This window comes from Triturus cristatus, chromosome 12 (genome assembly GCF_964204655.1).
Source record: "Triturus cristatus chromosome 12, aTriCri1.1, whole genome shotgun sequence".
Taxonomy (NCBI): Eukaryota; Metazoa; Chordata; class Amphibia; order Caudata; family Salamandridae; genus Triturus; species Triturus cristatus.
Genome location: NC_140595.1, coordinates 95,946,942 through 95,971,145, shown reverse-complemented (window position 1 = coordinate 95,971,145; position 24,204 = coordinate 95,946,942). Strand labels below are relative to the sequence as shown.

The following is a 24,204-nucleotide window of genomic DNA, read 5'->3' as shown; positions in this document are numbered from 1 at the left end:
TTAATTACAGATCCGTGTAAATTACTTATCTGTGTTAGATTGGTAACTAAGAAGAACAGAAAAAGAAACAAGGTTTTTTTTTTCCCCAAACGAGCAGGGAAAGAGGCAACATGAGCCGGAAGCAGCACGGGTGAATGCCAAAGCAACACATGGAGGGTGGGAGGGACGTGGAACCAAGACGCGGGTTGGGGAAAGCAATCAGAGGGCACCAGTAGGGGGGGGGTGAAACAATGGGGAGCGCGTGTGAGGGGAACCAGCATGAAGGAAGCAGGGAAATAATGGGGAGAAACATGTGAACACAACAGGGAATGGGTTTGGGAGAAGAACTCTGGCAGCAGAGAGCAAAGCAAGTGCAGGAGAGAGAAATATAGGATGGGGACAGCTTGAAAACACGTGCACTATGGAATACTTAGCACTAAAGAACTCAAGTATTGGCAATACCAATAGGTCTGGCTTTAAAGGAATGTTGTATGGCAATATGAAGCATTAAAAGCAGATAGCAAGAACTGCGGCGTATTATTGGTGTAGGTTAAAAGGTCCAGTGACAGTTGCACTGTCATGTCAAACCTAACAAGCATTTGCAATGCAATAGGTCTCGCATTTATGATAGTTTGAGCAATTGGCATTGTAAATGACAATGCCTTTTATTTATGTGTTTTTAAAACAGATAAATAAAAGGCCTTGTCATTTACAATGCGAATAGCTTAAACTCTTGCAAATGCGAGACCTATTGCATTGCAAATGCGTTCGGCGCATTTGCTATAAAACAAATTTAAGAGCGTTAGGAGAGAGCGTGTCCTACCTGCAACGGCAGGCAAGACAATGCTATTTGAGAAAATAGTACTCGCAGGCTGTAATTAAAGCCTACTGAGCAACAACACACGAATCAGGCGCTGTTGCCATGGGAGGTCTCGACCTAAACAGCCAGGTCTTCAGCTTCATGCAGAATTCAAGAAGTGAAGAGGAGGCTCTCATGTAGCAGAAGGTCACTCCGCACCTTAGGAGCGATGCAGGAGAAGGCTCGACCGCCGGATCTGGCTTTCTGTATGAGTGGGATGTGTGCAATTAGGAGTCCGGGTGAGCAGAGGTGTCTGGAAGGCTTGTGAAAGCAGATGAGATTGCGGAGGCATGCTTGGCCAGTGTTATGTAGTGCCTTGAAACTGTGGGTGAGGAGCTTGAATAGTGCTAGTTTGTGTATGAAGAGGCAATGGAGCTCCTTAAGGTTTCCTGTTCCATGCTGGGGGAAGGGATGTGTGCAAGAGTTGGGCAGCGCCAGTCAGAAGAGTGCACATTACGGCCCGGAGGTCAAACGCAATTAACTGAATTGACTCCGTGGCCCTGCTCAGGTAGAGACTGTATGCATGCTGTGCTCATCCTAGCGAATACAGAAGCGCCTCCACACAAGCACTGTGACCTGGCTAGTGCGTAGTCCGATGCATGGCTGAGTCCCTTTGAGGGCAAGCCGATAACTCTAAATCCTCGATTGAGCATTTATTTTGGAAAGATCTGCTAAGGTTCCCAATTCCAGAAACAATTAAAAGACAGATTCAGGAGATGAGCGGGGGGTCTCTCTGTCTCAGGTAGTGCTCAAGTGTACCAGGGCTCTGGTTAGGAGCCATCCGCAGCTTAAACCACCTATTGCCACTGCTGGCGCTGCCAGTGACAGTATTCACAACACTACTAACACGCACACTGCTACAAGTGTGACATTCAGCCTATTCCAGGTCCCCAAAGCCATAAAAATAGCTTGGGTGGCAGGTATTAGTTGTTTTTAATATATACTGAATTAATAAACAATTGCTGCTCTGCTTATCTTTATATTATACAAACAGCGTCACCATGTGGCAGCTGTCACAAGTGCCGGTGTTGATTATTAAGTGCCGAGCACTGGAAACCATCTGCTCAAATTAAGCAGGTCGGGTAAACACAGTATAGCTATGCTTTGTGATCTTATGGAAGACGAGGGGCTACAGACCCCGCCATTAATGCTGAGGTGGGAGACCTGGTGAGGGCGCAATATGGCAGAGAAGAGATTCCACCTCTGCTAACAATGCACACAAGCGACACCAGCAGGAGATCAATCAAGCACGACCCTGGAGCAGAAGACAATGCTTCCAAACAGGATGAACCTGCCCCCGCCTCGACAGGGAGGCTGGGTACTCTGACCAACACCTCCTAGTATGACAAACCGCTGCTGCCTGCCGCTTGCACCCAAAGCACAGAAGTCTGGACCGACAGCAAAACCTGCGCAAACCTACGCATCCTTCTCACGCAACTCTCTCATCCACAGCCACCCACCTCAGGCCCCTGCATCCCACCCCCCATTCACCGACAAACACTTTCGAGGAACAGAAGAAGCTTTAGAAATAAAAATTACAGGTAGATGCAACTGAAACATTTCATCTTTAGTAAGGCGCACACAACAAACGGAGATTGTTTAAAGGCGTAAAAAGTCATAACATTGTAAACCCTGTGTGGTAAAATCCTGCGGACTAAAACTACAGCGCGAAAAAAATCAAGGGCATGAGACTGTGTTTTACTGTCACATATTTTGAGTGGCCTGAGAAAAAGCGCCTAAACAACACTAGGGAGCCCCAAAGCACTCTGTTGCACCTCACTCTACACATTTCTTCCATGTCTGTTCAGAATTTTAACAAGATGGGCCAGGAAAGACACAAAACCACTGCATTTTGGAAAGTGATGTGCAACGCGGAGGTGAGAATAAAACTACGAACTGCTCAATTGTTGCTGAAAAGAGACCACTGTTGTCACAAAGCTGCACAAAATGCCGCAGAATACATTTCACGCAGATGTGCTTCACTGCCTGTGGAAACACATTATGGAAGATTCAGTTCACACGTACTTTATGATATATAAATATATCGCAAACCTTAGTGAGCGCCGTGGGTGTTTGTGCGCTTTCATAACTAAATACACCACACGTTTCGAGAAATATATATAATGAGAAATGTACATAACATTTATAAAGCAGCTACATAACAATCCTGAATGCACGGTAGGGCAAGAGTGTGCCAAGTGGACCCCGGGAAGTGCCGTACGCCCGTACCTCTGGGGCCAGGGCGCCCCGTGGCATCACGGAGGAGCCTCCGATAGATGTGGTACCGAACACTACCTACCTCGAGCGCTAGCATGGCTGCGTGACACCTCAGAACGGGGCTTGGTAGCTGTGTGCTGCAGACGTGGGGTCGGTGTAACCCTCCCGGCACCTCCGCCCCTCGTTAGTGCCAAACAATGCTGGTTCTACACCTTCTCTGACTCCATCTCGCTCCTGTGGAGGGGTGTGGGGGAGCGGCGAGGAGCATCCGAGAGAAGTAACCAACTCCAAGGTGGTAAAGAGCAGTAAATAAACCTACGTCAACACAGTCGTCGGGAATAACCCCCCCCCCCCCCCCCGCCAAATAAGAGCTCGCTCACTGCAGAGAATTCACCACCTTGGCCAAGCATATTAACAAATTAGGAAAACTAGCCACTCGCCCACCCAATCTCATCCATACCCCAAAAGCAGTGGCGAGAGCAACAAGCGGCACTGAAAGCGATCGCGAAAGCGATCGCTATTGTAGAAGAAAAAAAGAAAAAAAACACGCCCGCCAGTGGTGCGCGCGCGAGCGCCACAGCGAACCATATGTTTTCAATTATCGCGCCCGTGTCTGGGCACGATAATTGAAACCACATGGGCTTTGGTGCGCGTAACAGACACTAATAGGCCATGGGCGGAGCAATGCTCCCGCCTTTGGCCTATTGGGTGCTGTGTTTAAAAAAAACACCCACTCAAAGCCCAATAACGGAAGCCAAAACTAAAAACACACGCACGAGCGTGTACAATTCCAGGGTCCATTTCGGAACCCCAGACAAAAGGACTCTCGCAGCGCGAGCAGTGCTCTGCAATGCATCGCTAGGCGCGAGACCTAAAAATCTCTGTATCTTAATGACTGCCCTCCTCCCGGCCGTGTTGCTGCCGGCAAAATGACGATAACTTATCAAGCTATCCGAGAGACTTTAATAGCATTACAATGTCATTTGTGTACCCTCAAATGTTCAAGCTCAGGGAACTGGATTAACAAATGATCCCAGCAATGTGGAAGGCAAATACTTGTGGAAGCACACAAAATTTGACAAATCAAACCATGTACTCCTGGCTCCCAACAAAAAGGGGAGCCAAAGCCCCTCTTCTGGTGATTCTCACATAACTGTCTGGCAACAGCTGCGCAGTCAAGCCAGACCATACCAAAAATGATTGAAAAACAAGATGTGGAAGTAAAGATTCCAGTCATTCACAGACATGGTAAGGTGACAATGCTCTATGCGAGTGACGAGCATAAGACTGAAAAGCTGGGATGCAAATAAGCAGGCAAATAAGCAATAGGAAAGTCAACTAATGGTAAGCGATGGGTATGGCCAAAGCCACTCTACGCATGTGTTGTCTAGTAGGCTTGAACTAAAAATGATAAACTAAATTCAACAGAAGTGAAAGCCATGGGGGAAAAAAATACAATCCAAAGATCTTAAAACTGATTTATAATATGCAATTGCCTCATGCTTAAGTGAAATCGAAACAGCCCCGCAGTTCAAAGAAGGGCAGCCACACTTCTAACAGACCGCGGCATACATCATGGTTGCTCGTGCTTGGTTGTAGACTTTGACCCCCCCCCCCAAACTTGACATCTCTTCCGGGTAAAGTTGTGCTTCCTAGTTCAGTGTGCTTGCTAGCAGCTTCTGATACTTTTCTATTATCAACACATACATTGAAAACCGTACCCATCAGCTTTTCTGACTTTGTCATGAGGCTACTACTCTTCCTACACAGGTTAAACATTCCAATTCAGTTTTTCTTTTTTTCCCCCCCATTACATTTTCTTAAGACACATTAAATGGGTCGATTTAACTCGGCAAGAATAACACCCAGATTAGGAAATAAAAGATAACAGACAGAGATAACGGGCAGAATTACGGTGGAACTATATCAGCAAATTGATGACTGCTGAAGAGATGTGAATGAAGTTCGGACTCAACTCAAGCCTATAGATGGCATAATGTAACGGAGACAAGTGTTTAGAAGTAAAGTTAATGCGAACGAGAGGGTGGATTTATAAAAGAACAATATAACCTCTGTACAGACTCCAACTCAGTTCTATGTCACATGACACTTATGACTATGGGCCCTAATTCTGGAGACATTATATCTCTTTTGTTTATTGTGTTAGAGTAAGAAAGGTTTCTAATGAAAACAAAAAGGTGCAAGTTACTAAACGCTAAACAGAGAAAACAAACTTTTGAGGAGAAGAGGGCTGTCAGCCTCAGAAGTAGCGTTTATCTCCGATCGAACACACTAACCTATCGTTGAAGATTTACACCTTTAAGTTGCACACAGTGAAACTTTTTAATGACCTATGAACATATGTTCTTTATCATCATTATTGTAAAATGTTTGCCAGCAGCAGAAACAAATAAGCTGCCTCCCACACCTGTGAATGTATAAATACCCATCAAAATGAGATATTTCCTATTTGAATGATTACACTTATCTCACCACCATTTTCATTACCGATCGCTATCTTTATTGGATTTTTTTTTTTTTGCTAACAGGAGAAACAAGGGTGCTCAAATTTGCTCATCTCTGTCCAATATAAATAAAAATCTGCTATTAAAAAGTGTTTATAAATGTAAAACTTTGTAATCACTGCAGGTCGCTGAAGTTCTGCCATCGTGCCATAGCTTCCATGGAAACAAACTGGGGTAAAAAATATACATATATTTGTGAGCGCTGTATTGCCACCATATTGAAACATGGATCGCAAACATTTAAGAAAACAAATTGTTCTGGGAGTGGGCACATAGGTATACTACACTACAAAACCCAAATGAAACTTTGGTTACTGTGGTAATGGATGTAATGTGTGACGTGGCTACAACATTAAGCCTTTAGACCACTGTAAATTTCCAAAATTGACTTCACTTATCAACCTCCATTTCAGCCCTGCTCGTTACCTCACATTAATAAAAACGTAGCATAATATGTGTTTAGGTAAGGGTATGTTCACCACAAGTTATTTGTGGGTGGAATAACCAATGATGGTTACCCAATTCAATCGTGCTTATTTTGTTGAGCTCAGAAGGATGAAAGGTTGACTGCACACTGCTCATTCAAACCCATGACTGTGAGGTCAAACAAGACCAAGTGAGGGAAGTGGGGAGTTTTGTCGGGTGGGTGGAGGAGAAGCAGCACGTGGGGAGAGAGAGCCAAGAAAAATGCATTCCTCCCATAGAGTGCGGTAAAAAAAAAGTATATCCATGTTGTGTAGCTGTGAAAGGATACGAGTAATCTAAACAATGGCATGCTAAGGAAGATGTTGTCTAAGGGAGGGATACATACAGGAGGGAGTAAAGCCACTGAATAAGCAAATGGGTTGTACACAAAACCCACCAAATAGTAGGTAATAGGCTAAATCAAACCCCACTCTAAATGCTGTTATTGACCACAATAGCCCGTAGACAACAGACAGCTAAAACCTCGGTAAGCAAGATGTAAAAAGAGGGAAAGATGCTTGCAGCGGTGTGGGGGGGCCCATCGCCATAAAAATTAAAACAAAAAAATATATAACACAAAAGGAGGAAGTTGACAACAAAGGCAGGCCAGGGGAGCAGTCCCACCATTAGTTTCCAGATGCAGATTGCGCCCATAAATTTAAGGCCGAAGAAAAGAGTTTTACTGAAAAAATCCTCCACAAAAAAGTAGGATTGTCCTCCTAGAAGGCTGGGCCGCATGAAAATAAAATATGTTTAGAAAATAAAATGAGTATCATAACCTCCACCCTCCTATCCAATCCCTATTCAGACATGGACACACAAGAAAGTGCATCTATTAGAGAAACCGGTCATTCAAAATCTGTTTGACACAATTTGGAGTGGGTAAAGGATGCAGTCTTTTGCCTCCAGCAGAGTTTCCTGGCCCATCTGGCTACTTGTCCAACAGTTAATCAAGATTTCCAACTATCATGGTAGATTCCTCTCAGTACTTTAACCTTCTACCGACTCATTCCCGCTTATCTACCAAGCATATTCCCAAAACCAGCTACTCCCACACTGGCTCCATGTTATGAGTTGCTACCCTTTAAGACGGCCCAGCCGCCCACATTCCCTCCATCAATTCCTGTCCTATCATCTCTGCCCCTCCTCCATCACTCATGTATACAACATTAGTACTTTCAGGGCACTGCGTGATCCTATAAAGCATTATACAAATATTCAAAATTATAGAACAAGCACGGCATTTTCGCCTACAGCATTGACATGGCCAAAAAAAACGTTCCTTTGTGTTCTACAATAATTGTATGAGGACAGAGTAATTTAGGCTAATGCAGTCAACATTTTTTTAATTAAGCACATTTACGAGCCAAGCAATTTGCACAGACAATAACAAGCTCAAGATGAAGAGATAAAGTAACTGTTCTGGTAAAACAGAATATGTAAACTGGTAACACCAAAAAAGTGATATGCCTTTTCCGTACATGTTATTTACAGATACTTACCTGACACTCTAGCAGTCAATCATCAGCATAAATAATTTTTTTTAAAAGAGGAGTTTACTCATTTAAAAGCAAAGAAAAGATATAACATATGTTTCAACTTTTATTACAAGCTTGTTCCAGTGGAGTTAGAAGAAATTCCAAAATCCTTTAGAGAGTTATAGCTTAGGAACATGTCAACACACATTTCTATATCTGGATACCGACAAAGTTTGCTTAATGACAGACCTCAGGTAGAAAAAAAAAAAGTAACACCAATTAGTTTGAAATCAATGTACTATCTATCGCATGCAAGCTAAGTACATTAGGGCCAAAGAAACGGATGGCAGACGGTACTTAAACTCCCTTGATTCAATACAGCCCCACTTTTATTTCTATGTCATAGAAAAGATGTATGGCAAGGGAGCTTTCATTAGTTATTGAAAATGTGCTCTTTCTGCTAGGTCACTCCTAATACTTTGCTGGCTACTGAAATCTGTGCACTTTATCACTCCTAGCCAGTGGTAATGTTCTTGTCTTCCTACTTTTGACATGGTAAATTTGAAATTCCCCCGAATGGCATAATAAACTTACCTACAAGCCCCTAGTATGTGGCACTACAGTGTAGCCAGTGCCTGTATGTTAAAGTAAAAAGTGGACTGGTGCACAACTTGTCCCCTCCCCTACAGTGACAATGTAAACATGACACCAGGACTGGCAATATTAGCCTGGCTGTGCTGGGTACAACTGTAAATTCGACTTGTCAAATTAACCCCTTTTGAAAGCCTAAATCTTTCGTTGAAATATTTGTAAGTAACCCCTAAGTAGGCCTTATTGCCCATTAAGGCAGGGTGCAAAGTATTTAAAAGGACATATAAAAAGGTTAACATTAAACTGTCCTTACAGTGAAAATGCCTTTAAAGCTATTTTCACTTTAACAGGTTTGGCTATTCCATAGGAACACACAGGAAAGCAATACTAATCCTCTATCGCAGATATGCGACTAGCTACAACAATAATGAAGCAACTATTTTTAAATAGTTGTTAAAAATCCAATTAAATTGTGAATTTGTTCTAAATGTTACAGTAAAGTAACTTTGAAAAAAAGTTACCTTTGCCCTGTCTGAAGCCTCTGGAAGCTCAATATGCATTTTCTTCTCCCACTGAGGCCGGCCAGTTATTAGCATTTAAGTAGGAGTGAATGAGGTGTGAACTTGCTCCTAGGAGCAAAACAATAGGCTGACCTGAATGGGGAAAGATGACCCCTCAATCTGCCAAAATATGTAAGGAGGTTGGATCGATCCTTCCCGACATTAAAATGTCTAGTCCTGCTTGAATATCACATTTGGTTTGACAGGTCTGCTCGGGCATTTCATTGGGGACTTGGGGCACACTTCAAAGAGGCCTCCCCTGTCACATGCAAATGTTAGCCGACATTTGGCAGGGCCAGTCTGTTGTCTTCCCAGCCAGTTAGGCCCCAAACACAGTGGGCCTCATGACATTGTAGCAGCCTGTCAACAGGTCTGGCCTGTTCACATACAACACAGGGGGTAAACTTCAAAGAATGTAAACCGAATACAGTAACACTGTGGGTTTTCACTGCCTGTTGCCGAAAAGTCAGCTTTAATTTTACCAGACTTCCGACACAGTTTGGTGGGTGGTACAGAGACTGCTTAAAACTGGATTTTAGTGTTAGATGTGAGAGGACTCCACAATTATCATAGTACACTCCCACACACACACACCCCACCCCTTCAGATTCCCAAATTCAGGGTGGTTGAAGACTACGGCCATCTTGAAAATGCCCAAAATTGGCAGGGTTAGCCCCTGGAACCGTTACCCTATTGGTTAGGGTGTCCCCAGGGGTCATTCGCACCCACTAGCTTGTGTCAGGAATAAACGAGGTATCTCTAGGCACCCACTTCTGAACACTCCAGGACCTGTGGCAGATCAGAACAGGTCTGAAACCTGCTACCTGAGACCTGAAAAGAGCCCTAAAGGACAGGGCCTCCTCTCTCACACTTGTACCCAAGATAAAGAAGTTGACCCCCAGGGTTCTAAGGCTGACCTCCTGTTCAAGCTACAGGGATACAACAAGCTAAAAGAGGCCGTCCCTGCAACTGCCCAGCCGATCAGTGGCCAATAGACCCGTCTTGACTCTGCATGCCACCATGCGAGTCTCTGAGTACCTCCCTGGAAGTCCGGGGGGGGGGGGGGGGGGGGCTTTAGAGTTTACTTCAGTGGTGGACTGAGGTGGGAAGTAATGGGTTCCAATAAGGAAACCTACCTTGACACCCATCCTTTTGACATATTAACAAAAAGTAGACCACACTGAAGGGCCAACATGGTCTTCAGTATAGCTCCCCTTTTGTTTAAAGTACCTGGTCCTAGCTGCACAACATGTAAGAGAAGCCACTGGAAGGGAAGAATTAACAGCGGCGAGGAGAGAAGAGAGCAAGTAGCACACAGGGGTGAAGGACAACTGCCATGGGAAGAATGTGAGGGTGGCAGGCTGGGGAATGAGCAGCACATGATGGAAAGAGGGCTTGACAAGAAGGGGTTAACAAGGAGCAAGAAGAAGAAAAAGACGAGAGATATGGGAGAAGCCAGTAGGAACAGGCAGTGAGGCCTTTTTTGTATGTTAGACCCTCAAAACTGTTCAAATCAAGAACTGCATTGGAGGCAATAAAATAGAACCTAACAGCCAATGGCAACAGATAAGAAAGAAATAGTCCTACAGACGGAGACAAGCTCCGACTGGCCCAAAGTACACTATCACTATATTCTAAGCAAAAAGGTCTACTTAACAGCTATGCTATCAACCCAGATCTAAACATTGATGGGTGGAACATCTCTATTAATCTCAGCCACTGATAATTACTCAGCACCACTTTCTAGTCCATCATTTATTTTGCCCATTATGCCTCTCTAAAGCAAAACCAGTCTTGTGCAGTCACCAGTTTAGGCTCAACTGCATGCCACGTCCCAACCAGACAACAGCAGCAGATTGGTTCCATTATTGAGGTTAAGTTTTAGTCCAAAGGCAAACCAAAAAGGAAATCCATGTCTAGGCATACCTGTCACACTAAGGTTGCATTTCGATAAACACTCAGGTAAGAGAATACATAGAGGGGCTTTCAGTGTTGATTTGTCGAGTCGTACATTCTGTACTGTGTGTTTGCAAGAATAAAAGAATGGGTCAGTGGATGGGTAAATGGATGTACAAGTCCAAGGATAAGTGGAGTACATGTATAAGTGATAGTATTTATATATCTTGATTTATTGAGTGCCAGAATAGTGGCTGAAGAGGCGCTTTCAGAGATCAGCCTGACCTTCTGTAAGCTATACTACAAATAGGAGGGAAAACGTAGGACGGCTCATCCTCCTCAAATTCAAGCTAAACACAAATTAGAGAGCCCCACTCTACCTTAGAGACTGTGCGGGCCATTCTTTAAAACTAAAAAAAAAACATGTTTTTTTAAATAAATGTCAACTCCCTCACCCACCAGTGTTAACCCTTGGTGGCTTCATCATTGGGTTTCTTCTTATTCCGCTGCGGAACGGGCATGCTACAACCAATAAGCTACACAGGAGCACGGAATATTACTAAACTATTTGTAAGAGAATAGGAGTTTGGGGGGGGGGATTTCTGTTAAAATACCTGCTGATAGCAACTTATTATAATGCTTTTTACACAGTGCACCCCAGTCATGCCAAGGATTTTTCGGCCTACTTGGTGTTTGATCCATTGTATATGTGGTAACACTTAATAGTGCTCCCAAGGTCCATGAATGTGAGGCAAGCCTGTAGTCGCACAGTCTTCAAGGTCCCCACCTGGCCCATTAACCTGCAAATACCGCCATCTTGTCTGCATCTACAGAAAAATCCTTGGCATGAATGGTGTGTGACTGGTATACACTGTGTAAAATTCATTTAAGTGGATAAGAAGTGGTTTTAGGGAGCAAAGTTTCCAGTCCTGCCAAAAGCCACAGGGAAGGATGAAAGGAACACGTTGACCAAACCAAAGGAGGACGTTAGGGCCACAATACCCCTAAGAGCTTCCCATTTTTTCCTTCCCACTTTTAACACTACCGACTGGAGCATTTATTGAAGTAACAGTTACTACCAGCCAGGTATTTTTAATAAGACACCCACCCTTCCCAGCTCCTATTCTCCTACAAATAATTTGGTAATATTCAGTGCTCCTGTGTACCTCATTGGTTGTAGCATGCATCGTTCCGCAGCAGAACGGGAAGAAACCCAATGATGAAGCGTGACACCAAGGGGCAACTCTGGTGGGTGTGGGTTCAACATTAATAAAAATTAATATTTTGCTTTTTTTTTTATATAAAGAGGCCTGCACAGTCCCTAGGGTAGAGTAGGGCTCTCATTTGTTTAGCTTCTGTAAGCTACATCAGCAGTGCCCCTCGGCAGGAGCCTCTAACAAGATCCCCAACTGAAGGTTCAAATGGGACTGGGGCATTGTAGATTTGAGTGGGATGGAGCTGGATTGATTACAGTGGAATCGAGATTGTAGTCAAGTCCAGACTGAGTGATGTGAGATAGATGGAGGTAGAGTAGAGTGAGATAGATAGGGGTAGAGTGGACTGGGGTAGAGTAGAGTGGATTGGACTGGGGTTGGATTAGAGTGGGTTTCAGTGGGTGGGGTGGAATGGATTGGAGTAAAGTGGAGTAGATAGGGGTAGATTGGGGTGGAGCGGGGTAGACTGGAGCAGAGCTGGGTAGATTTGGAGTGGAGCAGATTAAAGTGAGGTGGGTGGGGTTGACTGGGTTAGATTTGAGTTCGGTGGAGAGGAGTAGGTTGCAGTGGAGGGGGTAGATTGGGTTAGAATGGAATAGAAGGAACTGAGGTAGAGTGCAGTAGGAAACTTGGGGAGGGGTAGACTGTGGTAGGTTGTAGCACACTGGAGTGGGGTGAGGTAAAAATTGGATTGGGTAAGTGGTGTGGCGGGGCATGGAGTTATGTGTTGTGTCATGGAGTGAGTGGCGTAGATTGGAGTGGCGCGGCGTAAAACGTCTTAAACTGGAGGGGCGTGGAATGTTGTAGAATGGAGTGGTGTGGCGTAGACTGGAGTATGCATGGTGTCGTAGTACACTGCAATTACAGACAACAAATTTTCAATTGAAATGACCATTACATTTGCACAGAAATACGGTTTTACTGCACATAAATAATGTGTTGAAATGTCATCACCTAGTGTATTGAATTCAAATATTTGTTTCCACCACACTTCAGAATTACATAAAAAAGGGCTTTGTTTGTACTTATTCTGATGTATCAGCAGTTATTTTTTTGTTGTGTGCTAGAAGAAAAAAAAACATCCTCTCCTCTTCTATTCAAGAGGATTGTCACAAATTATAGCACTTTGAAGTCAAAGAAAGAAAAGTAAACACTAAGCTCCCTCGGAAGAGAAAGTTTGACATTTGACCTCTATCTTTGAATGCACAGCAAATGTGACTAGACCAGAACAAGATTAAAAATCCTGTTTACAGAAAGCGAGTTTATGAATGAACACAGTGAAGTAAGTTTGGGCAACACAAGGGACGAACTCAAGCTGAACAGCCAAAGCAAATAAAGCCAGCAAATAGAAAGCTAGAAATGTGAGTTACAAAGCCAATAGTCACCAAAGGACAGAATGCATTCCTAAGTCAGCTTTCTGAATGTCCCCAAGATGTCTTTTGCAAACCAGACTGCAGCGCTTTCTGGTAGGCTACGGCCTAAAAATGGGTGGGGTTGCCACCCTGCTTATCTAAAACAAGCCGTACAACAAGTAGCTTGATAAATAGCTGTCCTGTGTGTAGCCCAGCCTACCAAATTAAAAGCTTTAGCTTGGTTAAATTAGCATATATATGCCATAATTTAAAAAGTGTGCATTTGGGATGAAACTGTGCATTTTATTTTCAGAACTCAAATGCTGATGTTTGGTGAAAAATTGTTTAATTTCTAAAATATGTGTAAAGCTGACATTTGAGTGATGAATCACGCTACGTTGTGGAAGCCTATAACTAATTATTACTTTGGTACCAGGAGCATTTACAGTTGTGCCTTTTATATATGACCCATGTAGAGGCACTCTAAATTGATAAAGCTTTTGTTTTTTTACATTACTACTGGCAATCATGCTTGTAATGGTCCTGGAACAAATTTTCACAGTGGGGGTGCTACCATCAATGTTACGTCAGTGAAGTCGAAAAGATTGTGGAAAATACAAGTGTCACACAAAGAAAAAGTGTAGCAAATGAGCCATGTCCACTCAACAGGAGCGTGGTAATATCTGTGTAAAATCTAGTGGCCATTTCAATGGAAAATGCACTGTCTGTAAATACCAGTGCAATACCACAACTATGCTTTAGTGATATATTTGTGATGGTGTGCTGTAAAATACACCACAAGAGCGTCGTGAATTTTAGAGCAAACCATCACAAATATATCACCAAAGCATAGTGCGGTACAGCACTGTCATTTACAGACAGTACATTCTCCACTGAAACGGCCACTAGATGCGCACAGGCATACAGTATTACTGAAAAAAACATAGCGCACAAGCAATAATGTGCAGAAAAAAGGTTTCAGCAAATATTTATCATTTGTGCATCACCAATTGTCTTGGATTGTTTTGACCCGACAATCATTGTTAACATCATGCTTCAGAATTTAAAAGTGTACTTCATTTGTGCTTTCCTTCATGCGGATATATTTTGAAACATTTGTTCATTTAATTTACAGGTATTTAAATTTTGTGTTAGAAAAAAAATTATATCCTACAGCCTTTCCTATCTCAATTATTTTACTTCAGCAAGATTGTCAAATCGTTCTCTTTAAATAAATCTCTTACTTTGTCAGAGAATGGAAAGTAGAATAAGCATCAATCTGGTAGAAGTTATAGTCTGACATTTGACGTCTCTTTGAACACACACCAAATGTGACAAGATAAAAGTACATTTAAAGACATCTTTATTTCTCATTCACCTTCTAACTACAACAAATTTACTTTTGAGGTGTTTAGCACCCTCGCGCCTCTACTTACAGCACCTATGCCTGCTTGATGCTCTGAGCTCATCAATGGTAATAATCTTGCATGAGGCCCACTAAGGTAAACTTGTCGATGTGATCACTATTAAAAACCCTAATATAAGTAGCTCAGGGTGATTTTCATTGAACACAAGTAGCTCTTACGTCAGGAAAGGTTGGAGACCCTTGATCTAAAACCTTAAACGACGAAGTCATGGAGTGGAAGGAGGTTATGGGGAGAATAGTAGCACTTGAAACCACACTTGACCACTACATATTTAAGATCGCCACAATCAATGTCCCTCATAAGGGTCAGGAGAGTTTCTAAAGTAAGCAATCTCCAACATTAAACAAAATCCAGATGTACAGGTCTTTCTGGGAGACCTTAACATATTATTGAACAGCACACTGGTACATGTAAGCATTCAATTTGCACCAAAGAATAAACGCTTACCTTCCATTCAGAAAAAACAATCAAACCGTGGTTATTCACTTCTCTTATTTCCTGGTAACCTGCCAGCACAACCTGTTATTGTGAAAATTCAAAGCTAGCTCCACGAGGTGACTGCAGCGCTATATTACGTATACCTCGTATTCATTCATCTCCAGATGCCAGGGTTGGCCTTTCCAAGCTGCACTGCTTGGCATACTTGGAGCAAACACAGCTCTCTGTAGCTCAAACAGTGCAGGTTTTTCCATAGTATGTTGGGACTTTTCCCGATTTTATAATTGCACGAACAAGACTACAAATCCCAGAATCCAAAGAAACTTGTGGACTGATAGAACTACTCAGGTGTGACACTGGGAAACTTGAGGGCTCCGTACAGACACCATGGTTCTTCAAAGCAGATCTGCATTTCTTGGATCCGGGACTCTACATTATCGTACATCCCGGTTTTGAAAACCCTGCCGTTTCCATATCAACACGGGCCAGGGAGTTTTAGGTTACTAACGCACAGCAGCTCTGTTTATCTGGGCGCTACAACGCTATACACCAGACACTATAAACATGCCCATGCGTAATACACAGCCCTGTCGTTCTCAACTACCAGGTGCTACAGTTAGGTACCCTCTACAAGGGTACACAACATACGACCCGTAGCCTTTGCTCTCAAAAGTACCCCGTAACACCCAATTGTCCTCATCGTCAGTACAACCCCCTCATCACCAAGCCCCTCTCCGGTACCATGCTATTTCCCCAGATTCGGTTTCTACATCATTCTCCAAACCCTAACATACTTCCTAACCCCCCACCACCACCTCCCACAACCCCACCGCTTTCTCTAATATTATACGCCTACCCCCTCCATTATAATAGCCTTCTTCCCCCCTAACCATCACACTGCCTCAGATCCCCCCGCCCCCCTTTAACAGCCCCACCCTCTCACCGGTAGCGGCCGCCATCACCGGACAAGGCACTGAATCCACCTCCCTATCCAAAGCTGTAGGTTCTTGTCCCTCTGTGTCCGGAACAAAGATGGCGGATTGAGCAGAACCAAAGCATCTCTAGGGGGGAGGAGCCGTACACCCCCCTCTGGACTGACAGGTCGTTTTTCCAATCTGTAGCCCAGTCTCAGAACTTACCCGCCCTATGTTGTCAGCTTAGCCAACAGCACCTCAGACGAGTGAGGATTGGCAGCAGAGGGTGCGGCAGGATTGGCTTCAACTGGAGAGGGGTGGAGCTAAATGGTGTCAGTAATAAGAGGACGGATTATGATGCAAACCAATTAAAGGAGCGGCTGACCCAACAAATGGACAATAATGACCAGAGTTGCGAACAGACACCTTGAGATGTTGATTGGTTCCGCTACAGAGGAGCGTTAGATAAAGATGTTTTCTGCCTTCAAGGAATCAGTAAGCAGGGTTCGTACAAATTTTACTAACACATCCAGCACTTTTTGGAAAACGATCTTTGCAAATATTTTTTAAGCATTTCATGTTTCTGTACACTACAGAGATTTTTCAAAGCAAGTTATATGGATAACAGAAATATCTATATACATTTTGTCTGTGTTCACACTGCAGTTGAAACATTTGGTCATTTGTGGAGAAAGAGGTGAATCTAAATCTAAAACAGCAATAATTATTCTCTTATATAGCCTGTCTTGTAGGTCAGTTGATTCAAACAAGCATTGGCAAATCCAATAGGTCTCGCCCATGCAAAAGTTATTGGCTCTGTCAATGTCTGTTAACAATGTTGTACAGCAGCGTAGCAGTGCAGCATCGCTAAAAGTACAGTTTGAAAAAAAGCACAATGAGGTTATGCTCTGGGCACAAGTTGCGGGTAGACCGCGTCCAGCCACTCTTTTCACAAGGTGGACGCTGTCTCCCCTGCCAAGAGGTTGGACTCCACAGAACTATACTGAACTTGTCCCAGTGTAATTTTCAGACACTGGGACACATTCAGCAGCGCCTGCACGTTGTCTGCTTTCATTCCCAGCAGTACTGTGCAGGTGAGGGTGGTTTGTTATTTTAAATTCCAGATGAGCTCAAAACAAAGGCCAACATTAAGGGGCCATCAGGCCTCCTTTTGATTGAGTTTTCTGGATTGGAGCTATCTTGAACCTCACACCTAGCTGTAAAAAGACTCACAGCTTATTCCTTTACAGGTACTTAAGAGAGGCATGCTTTTTACTTTGTTCAGTACCTGTATATAAGATATGAATGCACTGTAAGAATGTCAGATGTGTTGTTCTGTCCCATTATTTACACAAATAATTTAAATACACTATTTTCTTTTATAGTGCTAACCATCCCAATCCAGGATGGCTGAGCCCTTCACAGCACACATACACATTATACATGGCCAATAAATTATAAGTGTGTAAATCAATGTACAGGATATGTTACATAAGACAATGAGTCCATGCTAGTAAACAGGCATTAGCAAAACTAATAGGTCTCACCTTTTATAGGTGATTGCTGACGTATTTGCCAATGTGGTACTATTATTAAATAAAATACAATAGAATTTACAACATTGGAAGAAAATCTGACCTGGCCGTGCCACGATTTTAAGTCGAGCAACATCAGATATAAGCAGTTAGTGTTTAACTCACTGAGCCTTCTTTCAAAAATTCAGCCATTTTATTAGTTTGGTGCTCCATTTGCACTCTACCCACCCAAACACCATCAACTCTGTAAGAAGCAACACTGCCATCGTGGCACATGAAAATGATAGCTTTGGAAATCCTAGATGATGCACTTTAAAATAAAAATACGAAAAGGGCATCAAAATTGGCAAATTTAGAGCAATGAAAGAGATGGTTAATAACTACATTACAAGTGATCGCTAAAGAGAGATCTGTTTAGTGTATACCGTAAAAGTGCCACATGATAACATACATTAATAATACGGATTGTTTTTACTCTTTTTATTGTGCTTTTATGGATATACTATATTCGAATAAAGATATTTTGAATTGAATTAATAATATAAAAACATATGAAAGGTGGGAACTAATGAATACTTACCTTTTTACTTAATTCATTGAACCCTGACAGCATGCTTTGGAATAAAACACACCTGGCAACAAAGACAGTAGGAGTCAAACCCTTTCCGTTCACACTGGGCATCTTAGAACGTAACCATTCGGCCACCGGTGACACTAAATAAATAATAAATTGTCTGATCTTAGCATTTAAAGAATTTCTATGCAACCAATTAAATTAAATCGCTTGCACTTTGCAGTCGTATAAACGCAGCTGGGCTAAACCACTATAAATTACTACCACTCTGTTAAACAATGGGCAATATGCTGGTTAAAACAAATAATGGAAGGTCCTGAAACTAACCAATACAAATGATATGCAAAGACATAGAAACAAAAACCACTAGGACCCAGAAATGGTCAAGCATCAATGAAGAGCGGTACTAAAAACATTTGCACACAGCCCTGCGAAGAACAGGCAAATGTTCGAAAAGGTCATCTCATTCAGGTGACCTAGACAGCAATGCAACCTAATTTAAAGGGCAACATTGAATTTCATAAAGTGAAAACATTAAGCACGTTTGGAGGCAGCAATTACAGGTACCTCATTCCTTACTTTCATTGCAACAAATCATCGAAAATGACTAAAGCTGACTCACTGTACAGCATGAGGCACATGGGCCGATGGCAAAGAAAATTGTGCACCCAAGCATTAAAATTGGCACTAGATTAGATAGCAAATAAAAAAAACACGCTGACGTGCTGCATCATTTCCTGAATGAAGCAGTGGCCCTTTCATTTATATATTTATTTACTGATCCAATATCGCAGATGTCACATGGATCAGTAAATTCAAATAAACTGTCAGGGGCGCTAAAACACATTTCTCAATGAGGAATGGCCCAGTAGTGAATAAAAGCTCCTGGGCGCTTTTTGGAGGACCACTGGGGATGGGAGGACACATATGGAGTATATTGGTGGAAGCAACGTGGAGAGGAAAGAAAAAGCAGGGTAGGAGAAAGGACTCATCCCAGAGGATGTGGTTGATTAAGAAGAACACAACACAGGAGCAAGGGAGAATCACACATGGGAGAGCCCAACACACGCATGTGGTAGCGGGGAGAAGCACACTAATGAAAGAGAGCACACAGAGCGTGGAGAGGGACCTGTGGAAGGGCATACGTAGATAGGATATGCTCCAGGGGAGGGACAAACACAAGGTGGATATTGTTGAATATGAGTGAGAGTAAACCCTACCCATTGTAAGCAATGGGTGGGCTTTAGCCCCTGTAAGTTCTTGGTAGGCTAAGAATATGTCTCTTTCAACCAGACAGTTTGTGCTGTCTGCTAGACTTAACCTAAAATGGGGGAAATCAGTAAAATCCAGTATTTTTCCCTTTGAAAAATTATACTAAAGCAGCAAGCACGAAGAAATCACTTAAAAGTGGTTGTGAGCTGTCCAAATAATTTAAAGATAATAATTAAAAGAAACAGAAGAATAAGTGCCATGTTACAAAGGAATACTGAGAGTTCTACACAAATTCCTTTTCATCTACCAGTTCTTTGCCCTTCCAGAATAGCAAACCGTAAACAATTGACTGGTATTTCTTTTGTGTTCCAGGGAGCACTTAGGAAACAATTTGTCTTATGGTTTATTTATTTTTTTAGCATTAAGATAAAAATCCCTAGTTCACCCCAAGTATCTCTTTATTTGTGGGGTGAACAGGGATAATAAAAACGAAAGGAGAGGGGCAATCAGGGTGTTGTGATCCTATGACCCTAAGCTCCATGTGCCAACATGTTTCTGCCCTACTCTATTGGCCCGTGTGGGTCCTGGGCATTCGTCAGGGCGTTACTAGAGAAGTGATCACCCAGTAGCGTCATACAACTTCCTAAACTCCAATGCATATAATTGGGGAATTGAAATTCTCCTGATTCCCATCAATACATCTCCCACTTAGGGGGTTTCAGAATGCTGGCTTGTACGATAACAGCCAAGTTATTGAAAGGGGTACAAGATCTATTGCCTTTACGCACAACACTGCTATAGCTGTCCCAGTCTGTGAACCACGACGATGAAACAACCCACTACACAGTCACCTTTTAAAAAGATTAGTTTGGAAAATGTTAAGACTCACACCAGCCACTGTAATGTTGTAAATCCTCCGCATTGCTCCTCTTGCGGATGTTTTCAGGCGCACAAACAGGGAGCAGGAGGGTGTGTGACACGTGGTTGGGTAGCATGGGTTGCACAAGCACTGATACGCTGCATGTGAGGTCCTTCTCTTTGACTAATGAGTCCTAAAATACAAGAATGTTTAAGCTTGGTAGCTGCAGCAAACACTTTTGTGTTTGAATGAATAAGATTGCACTCTGAATCTGGTGTTCATAATTGTCAAGAAACTTCAGCCCCTTCACGTACCACCTCTATGCAGCTAACTGACACCCTCTAAACCACCTACCAATACCCATTTGTTTCAGAAACAAAATACCCAAGTGGAGAACTTCTGCTGGATAGATGAAAATCACAGAACGCAGATGCTTACGCAAAGCACCATGGAGCCAATTTAGTAGAGAACGCCACAATTTTCTCAAAATGCAACATCATCCGCATAGTATTGTCCAATTCGATACAAATATGCCAATAAAATCATGCCAGGTTCAGACAGTCAGGATAAGTATATCTGAATACTAAAGCAACAAGCATTGGCATAGCCAATAGGTCTCGCTTTTGGGATCTTATAAGTGCTTAGCCATGCAACACTTGATGTTGTTTAATGAAGGATATTGTGCTGGATAAATAAACACTTACAATGTCCCAAAGGCGAAACCTATTGGCTATGCATTGGGGCGCCTTTTAAGTGTTTAGGTAGAGCTATTGACTTTGCCAATGTTTCTAAGCTGTGCTGTAGAGAAGTGTGGCTGCTGTGCAGCATGCTAAGAAGTTGTAATTAAAAAGTGTAAGAAGCACTGAGTGATGCGGTGGTGTCGTTGAGTGATGCTGTGCTGGCCCTGGGTTATGCTGTGATGGCGTTGATTGATGCTGTGGCGCTGCAGAGTGATGCTGTGGTGGCCCTGACTGATGCTGTGGTTCTGCTGTCTGATGCTGTGGTTCTGATGACTGATGCTGTGGTGATGCTGACTGATGCTGTGGCGCTGCAGAGTGATGCTGTGGTAGCGCATAGTGATGCTGTGGTGGCCCTGAGTGATGCTGTGGTGGCCCTGAGTGATGCTGTGGTGGCCCTGAGTGATGCTTTGATGGCTCTGAGTGATGCTGTGGTGGCCCTGAGTGATGCTGTGGTAGTGCTGAGTGATGCTGTGGTAAAGGTGAGTGATGCTGTGATGGCCCTGAGTGATGCTGTGGTGGCCCCGAGTGATGCTGTGGTGGCCCCGAGTGATGCTGCGGTGGCCCCGAGTGATGCTGCGGTGGCCCCGAGTGATGCTGCGGTGGCCCCGAGTGATGCTGCGGTGGCCCCGAGTGATGCTGCGGTGGCCCCGAGTGATGCTGCGGTGGCCCCGAGTGATGCTGCGGTGGCCCCGAGTGATGCTGCGGTGGCCCCGAGTGATGCTGCGGTGGCCCCGAGTGATGCTGCGGTGGCCCCGAGTGATGCTGCGGTGGCCCCGAGTGATGCTGCGGTGGCCCCGAGTGATGCTGCGGTGGCCCCGAGTGATGCTGTGGTGGCCCCGAGTGATGCTGTGGTGGCCCCGAGTGATGTTGTGGTGCTGCTGACTGATGCTGTGGTGGCCCTGAGTGATGCTATGGTGGTGCTGAGTGATGCTATGGTGCTGTGGTGGTGCTGATTGATGCTGTGGTGGTGCTGAGTGATGCTGTGGTGGTGCTGAGTGATGCTGTGGTGGTGCTGAGTGATGCTGTGGTGGTGCTGAGTGATGCTGTGGTGGTGCTGAGTGATGCTGTGGTGGCGCTGAGTGACGCTGTGGTGGCGCTGAGTGACGCTGTGGTGGCGCTGAGTGACGCTGTGGTGATGCAGACTGATGCTGTGGTGGCGTTCAGTGATTTTTGTGCTGGCCCTGAGTGATGCTGTGATGGCCCTGAGTGATGCTGTGGTGGTGCTGACTGTTGCTGTGGTGATGCTGATTGACGCTGTTGCACTGCAGAATGATGCTGTGGTGGTCCAGAGTGATGCTGGTACTGGGGACAGCATCAGTTAAAGTTACAGACCCTATGTTACTGTAACGTCTGCCCGCCTAAATATCTCAATAATAACTTCAACACAGCTGAACAGCCCATCTTAAACATGGGCCTCAGGTGCTATACTTGACGCGATGTCTGCTACCGGAAGGCACAAGTGTTTAAGAAATTAAGCCCGTCGACCAATGTGGTCTTAAGTAAATAACATTACGCTTTTGGAGACTGCCTATAAAAACACGGTCCTTTGGGTGTCCAAAACTCTCAACTGTGACCATCAGGAGGCTAATGAATAAGGTGCAAATAAAAGATAAGTATGGGTGTGCTACTCTCTCATCACTGCATCGATGTATGAAAGTGAAGCTAAACGTCCCCTCTTTACCCCGCGGACCACACTCTACACCCACACTTGCAGCCACGCATGCTCCAGTCTACAACAGAGCGGAAAGAACAAAGCCCAACGCAGCCACAAACGGCAGCATGGGAATATACAACTGTCGTTATTTGATGACAAGAACCAATAATTCCCTTGTGAACTGATTCCCAAAACTACATCCACGATATATTCGCCACTGAACAACGAGTGCATAACACTCAAGAATGACCCAGCTGAGCAAGGCAGCAAACACAAAAGGTCCATGGACAGAAAGAAATACGATATGTATGAAACATGCACTGCAAAGAGTGCATGGAGCAACGCACCAAACCACGCCATTCATATGACTGCCAATGAGGACGTTATCGATAATAAAAAAAAAAAGGTGGACCGTGTCACATTAGGCGCGCTTTAGCAGGACCAATCTGAAGAATGAAAATGCGCAGCTACTTATCTGTAATTTGTACAAATTGCTACCACGATAAAACAAGAATTATGCTGTGAGGCATGAGAGACTGGAAGTAAGAAAGCTGGACGGCGGCAGACAGGGCGCGCAAGAAGAACTAACAGGAAACGTTGCGAGTGAAACACGGGGGCGCGAGGGCAAGGTCCGACGGCGCCGGAACTGGGAGCAAGGAGGGCATAGGAGGGAAAGACGGGAGAAGACGAAGGTGAGGCATAGAGGGGAGGAGCCAAGGTGCAGGAGAAAGGAGAGCGCGAGTGTCACAGAGGAACTGTGGGAGGGGAACGAGGAGACAGATGGACGGACGCGAAGAAGAGAAAGGGGAGGGAACAGAGACAGGCGGGAGGAGTAAAGAAGGTAAAGGGCGGGTTATGGGTGGGGAGAGGGAGAGGCGCAAAGAAGAAGAACAGGACAGAGAGGCACATGGCGGGGTGGAGCGAGGCACGCGCGCTTGTGCGCGTAATCGCAAGCTGGTGGCAGGGTTTTCCTTTGGTTTGGTAGCACTTTAAAATGCTACTGACTAAATGTCTCGGCCAGACTAGCGCATGCGCTGGATCAGGCGAGACCTAAAAATGCATTGAAAGCAGAATGCTCACAGTATTGGATACCTAAAAAAAGACATTTTAAGAACAAAATTCATCACTAGGTGAAATAAATAATGCAACATCACTAATCTCATCTGAAGCAGCAAGAAGAGAAAATGTACTTGATACAGATAAGGGTCTTAGGGTTCTAATTATTGTGAATGGTTTGAATTACAGTTGCTGAAGGGATCATGGAAAGGGTACTTTTTGGTTCTGTTTTATTAAAGTAAGAAAAGAGAAGCAAAATAAGAGGCCGTGCTCTTGTCATGAAATTCAGATTGGTATGTACAATGTATACAAACAATTAAACCCTAAATTATAGAATTTGAATTGTACTGACTACTATCTCAACTTTGACTTGCAACAACTCCCTGGCTAAAGTCTCAGACCTCTGCAGAGTGAAACTGGCCAATCCTTGTGACGCCAGGAAGAGCGGCTAATTTCTGAACAGCGTCACAGACACATCTACACAACTCCTTTTACTCTCTGGTGTTTCATGCAGGTCAGGCTTAACAAAGTGAAAGGACAGTGTAGCTTTATTAATCCTAGGCATCCTCTCTAACGCCTAATCATCGGTTATTGCTCAAGTTTGAAATCTGCCGCAGAGGCCAGAAATAAGCAAACTCTCAGGAAAAATCCTTGTGGAA

General features: G+C 43.9%; 1 protein-coding gene across 2 annotated transcripts in view; it reads right to left on the bottom strand.

Moving 5' to 3' along the window:
* ARNT (aryl hydrocarbon receptor nuclear translocator) overlaps positions 1-16,087 on the bottom strand; it is a 124,729-nt gene extending 108,642 nt beyond the window's left edge. The window contains exon 1 of one of the 2 annotated variants that reach the window (XM_085638857.1): positions 15,945-16,087. In XM_085638857.1, coding sequence (XP_085494983.1) covers positions 15,945-15,960 — 16 coding nt within the window. In that variant the 5' untranslated portion in view covers positions 15,961-16,087. Of the gene's footprint in view, positions 1-15,010; positions 15,149-15,944 lie in introns of those variants that run through there. The other variant, XM_085638858.1, reaches the window with a different exon arrangement.
* Between the last annotated feature and the right edge of the window lie 8,117 nt (positions 16,088-24,204).